We start from the raw sequence: 8,157 nt of genomic DNA on the forward strand, positions 1-8,157 counted from the left end.
TCAGCTGATACTAGAAATTAATATTAAATACATTCTAACAACAGCCGATCAAGCTTAAACGTGCTGCTGTTGTTTAGCGCAACATCTGCTGGTTTCCTCTTTCTGGCGCAAAGTGGGCGATAAACAAGAGAGAAAAGCCGATCAGCTGATCATTGATCAGTTTCATGATTGAAGTAGCAACAGGAGAGGGAGGGGGAGAGAATGAGAGAAGAGGCAGCTGTGCAGCATAAAGACAGAATAAATCCAGCTTTGTGTCTTTTTTCCATTCTAGCTAAAGTCCGGGACAAACTGCGTCTCTTCTCAGCTCAATACGAAACGCGTAATATTTTCTCTGAATGAGGGACCATTCCATTTTTTTAAGGAGCCGTTGGCAACTCTACTAACCTTATGAATAAAATAAAGTTCACTATCAGTAACATCATAGCACCCACCCAGCTGTATAAAAACTCCGTCAAACTGGCTAGAACGCAGTATGAGTTATTGCAACTGACAGTAAAAAGTCAGCAACATGAAAATAAACTCCACCTAAACTTGGTTTATATCTGACCCAGATAGACTGCAGGTCATAACTTCTTACCTGAAGTTCAGTTCACCTGACACTCGGACTGGTGGCTGCTTCGGGTCTCTCCTCCTGCCTCCCCTTCCCTCATCCACCTCTTGCCTCTGTGGAAGCCCCGTCATAGCCACCACCAAACAACGGAGTTATTTCTACACATCGACCTGCATCTGGCCAATCCACCACCTCTCATTGTTCATGCCATTACAAAAAAAATAAAAAATAAGTCACTGGGGATATGCCCGGTATGCCCGATGGCCAGTCCAGCTATGTTAACCTGCAACCAAATCTGCAGCTCCATACAGCAATGTTACGACTTAGATTATATCTTATAACGCATAATTCTTATGTTAGCTGCCCTCAGTAGCATACTGTCTGAAATATTCCACAGCTGCAATTATTCTTTAAGTGTTATTTTTTTCCTTGGTATTCTAATTTCACCGAAGTTTACTAAACTCAACAAACTTGATATTACTTTGTGATATCCTAAGACCAAGGAACCACGGAGACCATGTTTAGCTCACAGTTGCTTCTTTATTAAGAGAACCGGGGCATGCGCCCCCACAGACTGAAAGCTCCCCAACCACTGTTGCCCCCTGGTGGACAAATCCTTGCCACAACATAACATTCCTCCCCCCTTAAACTGGAACTACTCTGTAGTTTTAATCACTACAGAAAATACCCATAACCAAAAACTTCACCTTTATAAAAAAAATGCAACAACCCCGTCCCCAGCCTTTATTGAAATTTCACTCCGGAATAGTGAACCTTTAATCCAACAGTCTTAGGTTAACCTATAACAGTTCACCGTAATCACGGCACAAAGTCTCTCAGGTGCTCCGGCTTTCTCTTGGTCCTTTGCGATCGCCGTAACCCAGTGGCAGGTGATTCCAGCGAATCACTACTCTCCATATGTGGCTTCACCACTGGTGTAACTTGCACCTCTATGTGTCTCTCATCCTCGTCTCCTGTCTCAGCGCTGATGTTTGGGGCTGCCTTTGGGGGCTCGCCTGGGTGGCCTTCAGGCATTCCTGCTGCCAGGTACGGCTCCAGGCGGGCAAACAGCTGATCGACGTGACGCCTCACCACTGTCCCATTGCCCAGCATCACCAAGTAGGAAACAGGCCCCGTCATCTCCTGTATAAGTCCTGGTATCCATTTGGGTCCTCTGCCATAGTTTCTGGTATATACTGTGTCTCCAATAACAAACATGCGTTCCTTGGCATGTCTATCATGATACCGTCTTTGGCTATCTTGTTTTGCTGTCACTTTTTGTTTCAAGTCAGGGTGTATGAGATCAAGAGTACACCTCAACTTCCGGCCCATCATCAACTCAGCGGGAGACTTCCCTGTTGTGGACTGTGGTGTGATTCTGTAACTAAACAGAGCCCTGTTTAACTTGGTTGCCAGAGTGTCTCCAGTACTCTTTTTCATGAGTTCTTTGAACGTTTGCACTGCTCTTTCTGCTAACCCATTGGATGCTGGGTGATATGGAGCGGAGGTGACGTGAGTGATTCCGTTCTTTGCCATGAACTCTTTAGTTTGTGCACTTACAAAACACTGGGCATTATCTGAGACCACCATCTCAGGAAGGCCGTGCGTGCTGAAACAATTTCTCAGGCAGTCTATGGTTGCAGCTGCTGTAGCGGATGGAACTGTATACACATCTAACCATTTGGAGTGGGCGTCCACTATTACTAAGAACATTTTACCCAAAAACGGGCCCGCATAATCGATATGTATCCTTCTCCAGGGCTTTTCTGGCCACTCCCAGGGGTGTAGCGGTGCCTCTTGTGGCCTGTGTCTATGTTCTTGACATGTACTGCAGGACCTCACCTTGTCTTCAATGTCATTCTCCATATGCGGCCACCACATGTAGCTTCTGGCCAGGCCCTTCATGCGGCTCATTCCTGGGTGTGACTGATGTAGCTGTTCCAAAAGGGGGCGTCGACCTTGTTCTGGTATCACCACCCTCGCCCCCCACAGCACACACCCATCCTGCACACTCAGCTCCTGTTGTCTCTGTCTGTAGGGCTGAAAATTAGGATGCTGCGTAGTGGGCCATCCTCTCATAGCATACTCACGCACTCTGGAGAGTATGGGATCTTTGGTTGTCCATCTTTGCAGCTGCTCAGATGTCATCACGCCCTCCTGGTCCTGATCTACCATCAACACTTGGTCCTCAGCTGCCACCTCTTTAGGGAGGTTCTCTGGAAGAGGGAGACGACTCAGACCATCAGCATTACTGTTATTTTTGCCTTCTCTGTATTTAATGACATACTCATAGGCTCTTAATAACACTGCCCATCGCATGATCCTCTGTGACGCCATCTGAGGGACGGCCTTCAACTCATGGAACAAACTTATCAATGGCTTATGATCCGTGATAATCATGAACTTCCTGCCGTACAGGTACTTATGAAAATACTGTACACCAAATATCACAGCCAATCCTTCTTTATCCAGCTGTGAGTAGTTCTTTTCTGCTGCATTCAGGGTACGCGATGCAAACCCAATGGGTTTTTCCTGACCATCTGGCATGCGGTGAGCTAGTACTGCTCCCACTCCATAGGGGGACGCATCGCAAGAAAGAATTAAATCCTTTTGCTCATCATAGTGTACCAATACACTGCTTGACTGCAACAGTTCCTTTGATTTGCCGAAAACCTTCTCCTGTGCTGGTCCCCAACACCATGGTTCCCCCTTTCTCAGAAGCTTGTGCAGAGGGGCCAACAGTGTGGACAAGTTTGGCAAGAACTTATTATAGAAGTTCAACAACCCCAAATAAGCTTTGAGCTCTGTCACTGATTTTGGGGGTGGCGCCTCCTGCACTGCTTTCACTTTTGCCGGCACTGGATGTAAACCGGTCTTATCCACCCGATGTCCTAAAAATGTCACTTCCTTCTCCATGAATTGACATTTGCTCCTTTTTAAGCGCAGGCCCGCCTCCTCCAAGCGCTGCAGCACTCCCTCCAGTGTTTGAAGATGTTCTTTGTCATTCTTTCCCGTCAGGATGATGTCATCCAGATACACTGCGACATTGGTCAGACCTTGCAACACACTCTCCATGGTGCGCTGAAAAATGGCAGGACTTGAACTCACACCAAATGGCAACCTGGTGTATGTAAACAAACCCTTGTGTGTGTTCACTGTGACATACTTTCTAGATTCCTCATCAAGTACAACCTGTTGATATGCGTGACTCATATCTAACTTGGTGTATTTTTCTCCTCCCGCCAGCCCCGCTATCATGTCCTCCATTCGTGGAATGGGGTATTGTTCTACAGGCGACACCTTGTTAACAGTCAGTTTGTAGTCACCACAAATTCTGGCGCTGGAGTCTGGCTTTAGTATGGGTACAATGGGTGCGGCCCACTCTGAGAATTTCACTGGTTGGATGATTTTCTCCTCCAACAGTCTCTCCAGTTCCTGCTCCACTTTCTTTTTCATAGCAAACGGAACTGATCGGGGCTTATAGAAGCACGGTTTAGCATCCTTAGCTACATGTATCTTTGCCGCAAACCCCTTCAGCGTTCCCAACTCATCCTTAAACACTGTTTCATGTCTGGCCAGTATCCGCTGTAAGGCATCCTCTCCGCCTTCGATCTTATGTACAGGTTGCCAGTCTAATTGGAGGGCCTTAATCCATCCCCGACCCATCAAACTAGTTCCAGCCCCTTCAACCACCACCACATCCAGTGTTTTCTTACTGTCTCTGAATTCCACCTGCACTTGGGCTGCTCCCCACACAGGTACCTTGTGGCCTCCATACGTTCTCAGTTTGATTCCACACTTGCTTACTTTGGGCGCCTTACTGCCTTCAAAAAGTTTTTTAAATGACTCCTTCGACATGATAGTGTAACCACAGCCTGTGTCTACTTCAAATGTCACATTCTGTCCATTTACTTTTAGCTTCTGTCTGATGGGTTCTTCCCTTGGGATGCTAATCTCCTCATGCACATTATACATAGTCACACTTGCCTTTATGTGGTGCATTTCAGCTCCTTCTTCCTCACTCTCCACATTCTCCTCTTCCAAGAAATGGGCTTGTTTACCTTGTCTGCCACGCCCTCCTTTTTGTTCCATTTTCATTCGGCAAACCCTTTTTATGTGTCCCACCTTTCCACAGTTGTGGCATTTTTCTGAAACAAACCTGCAGTCCTTGGCCACATGATTTAGTCCTCCACATCTGTAGCACTTCCTGACAACCTGTTGTGACGTCGAGCCGCCGTCCTCCATCTTGTTCACGGCTCCTAATCCTTTAGTGAATCGCGACTGTTCTGTCATGCTCTTCAAATCCACAATGTCTCTGTTAGCAGCCTCCATTGCTTGAGCAAACTTCAGCGCCTTTTCAAATGTTAGCGAATCCTCTGCTAACAATCTGCGCTGTATTCTGTCGTCGCTTATTCCACATACTAAACGATCCCGCAGCATCACCGTCAGGGAGTCACCAAAGTTACAGTCCTGTGCGAGCTTCCTCAGCTCCGCTACATAATCGCCCACACTTTCCTCCGGCCTTCTATTCCGTGTGTTAAACTTCCACCGCTGCATAATTTCACTCGGCTTAGGGTGAAAATGATTGTTCAACAATCCCACCAACTCAGCATAAGAACGATCCCCTGGCTTGACCGGACTGAGTAGGTTCCTAATCAGGGCATAGGTCTGTGCGCCCACGCAACTCAACAGTACCGCTCGCTTCTTCTCCTCCTCCTTAATATCATTCGCCACAAAGAAGTAATCCAAAATCTCACAATATTCCTCCCAGGATTGCAGCTCGCTGTCGAACGGTGCCACCGAGCCCAAAGTGGTAGCCATTATTCCACACTGAGGGTTACGCTCCACTTCCCACAGATGCTAGCGCTGTACCACTTGCCAACCTCAGTTCATAAGTCACTTAGCACGGTGTAACTTCACAGCAAAACCTGGCTTTTACCCTCGTCGCCATATGTGATATCCTAAGACCAAGGAACCACGGAGACCATGTTTAGCTCACAGTTGCTTCTTTATTAAGAGAACCGGGGCATGCGCCCCCACAGACTGAAAGCTCCCCAACCACTGTTGCCCCCTGGTGGACAAATCCTTGCCACAACATAACAACTTACCGGGACATTTATTCTGTCCTCATTTTCTTTCACCGAAAAATTGTTTCCTGCAGTGCCATCTTTCGCGCTTGGCTCTCCTACCTTTGCTAACGTGATGCGCATAGCGCAGAAGCGATGCTGCATTCACTTACACTCGGATATCTGAGCGTCACCGTGAAAACATAATCGGACATTTGATATTTGATTGAATTTTATTGTTTTGCCTTTGGGGTGGCACCTGGGGTGGCCAGTCTGGTTTGGGGGGTGGCCTGTGCCCCCCCAGGCCACCCCGCTGGACACGCCATTGGAAACCTCAGTGTGTGATGTAGCTCAGTACATCAAGCAACTTTAATTTGAACTTTAATCTGAACCATGCAAATATGCAGCTTTTAATTCCCTTTCTGTTTGTCTTTTTTCTCTGCCAGTCACAAACAGGAAACTAGTTTTACCCAACAATATATTCACAAATAAAACATTTGAATGTAACTTACAAAAAAAAATCTGTTTGGATCATTGCGGAGGATGCATAATGTTTAACAACAATATGATATGAAATCATTAAATATGTGGACTGACTCAAAAATTGTGTTGAACTGTGTTTTTGTCATCAAAAACTCATACTGACATGTTGGCACAAATCAGTGTTGTTTGCACAAAACGCTTTTCCTGGAATACCTCAAGACGTTACAACAGAAAACTGTGTTGGCACTCTTTTGAATGCCACATGGCAAAATTATATATATGATGCATATGTCCAAGAAAAAAACAATAATTGAACCAATCTCCTAGTCCTACACAAAAGGGAGATCGGCCCACTTTAAATCAGGTATGGTTTGACTACTTTGAGTCGAGTCCTAAAATTCAGACCTAAAATTCATTCCAGATACACAATATAACCATCCCTCCCAAACAGTGGTCACAAATCAGTCCAAATGTGTGGTAGTGGGCACATCTGCCATATTGAGATAATCCATCCCACCTCACAGGTGTGCCACATCAGGATGCTGATCTGACATCATGAGTAGTGCACAGGTGTACCTCAGACTGCCCACAACAAAAGGCCACCCTGGAATGTGCAGTTTTTTGCACTATTGGGGGTCTGGGGACCCAGAACCGGTCAGTATCTGGTGTGACCACCATTTGCCTCATGCAGTGCAACACATCGTCGCATGGAGTCTATCAGATTGTCAATTGTGGCCTGTGGAATGTTGGTCCACTCCACTTCAATGGCTGTGCGAGATTGTTGGATATTCGTGGGAACTGGTACACGCTGTCGTATACGCCGGTCAAGCACATCCCGAACATGCTCAATGGGTGACATGTCCGGTGAGTATGCTGGCCATGCAAGAACTGGGACATTCTCAGCTGCCATCTGCCCTGAACGATGTGAACCATGATTCATCCGTGAAGCGCACACCTCTCCAACGTGCCAGACGCCATCGAATGTGAGCATTTGCCCACACAAGTCTGTTACGGCGACGAGCTGGAGTCAGGTCAAGACCCCGATGAGGACGACGGGCATGCAGTTGAGCGTCCCTGAGACGGTTTCTGACAGTTTGTGCAGAAATTGTTTGGTTGTGCAAACCAATTGTTCCAGCAGCTGTCTGGGTGGCTGGTCTCAGACGATCTTGGAGGTGAACCTGCTGGATGTGGAGGTCCTGGGCTGGTGTGGTTGTGAGGCCGGTTGGATGTGCTGCCATATTCTCTGAAACGCCTGTGGAGACGGCTTATGGTTGAGAAATGAACATTCAATGCACGGGCGACAGATCTGGTTGACATTCCTGCTGTCAGCATGCCAATTGCACGCTCCCTCATTGCTTGTGGCATCTGTGGCATTTTGCTGTGAGACAAAACTGCACATTCCAGGGTGGCCTTTTGTTGTGGGCAGTCTGAGGTACACCTGTGCACTACTCATAATGTCAGATCAGCATCCTGATGTGGCACACCTGTGAGGTGGGATGGATTATCTCAATATAGCAGATGTGCCCACTACCACACATTTGGACTGATTTGTGACCACTGTTTGGGAGGGATGGTTATATTGTGTATCTGGAATGAATTTTAGGTCTCTACGTCCATCCCATGGGGAATGGGAGCAAAAACAAAAGTGTTGCGTTTATATTTTTGTTCAGTGTATTTATCATTTAATTTGATATTAATTTTATTTTATCCACCATAGATTCATTTCTGCAACCATGAAAAATCGTAGTGAAATTTTTATGTTTAACACAACATCTGGTGGAGGAAGAGTACATATGTGCTTTGTGAACATATAACTAATACTAACCATTATCTAGAAAGTAATAACATTGTTGAATATATAGTGTTTGTTGAAACCATTTTTAAAATTGTGAAACTTTTTTCAACTGTTTATATTTAATGTGGTTCATTGACCAACCAAACCTCACTCATTCTGACCTACTTTTTTTTTTTTTATCTCATCACAGATTTTGTTGAGTTGAATCAACAAATACATTGTAAGCATTGTATCTGTTACATTTTAACGAGTGTTTGCATCGT

General features: G+C 46.0%; 1 protein-coding gene across 1 annotated transcript; it reads right to left on the reverse strand.

The window, feature by feature from the left end:
• Positions 1-1,040: 1,040 nt before the first annotated feature.
• LOC113010414 (uncharacterized protein K02A2.6-like) lies at positions 1,041-5,640 on the reverse strand. Its single transcript, XM_026149430.1, has one exon. The coding sequence runs from the start codon at positions 5,369-5,371 to the stop codon at positions 1,370-1,372; it is 4,002 nt and encodes a 1,333-aa protein (XP_026005215.1). The 5' UTR covers positions 5,372-5,640; the 3' UTR covers positions 1,041-1,369.
• Positions 5,641-8,157: the final 2,517 nt, after the last annotated feature.

Source organism: Astatotilapia calliptera, chromosome 18, assembly GCF_900246225.1.
Source record: "Astatotilapia calliptera chromosome 18, fAstCal1.2, whole genome shotgun sequence".
Taxonomy (NCBI): Eukaryota; Metazoa; Chordata; class Actinopteri; order Cichliformes; family Cichlidae; genus Astatotilapia; species Astatotilapia calliptera.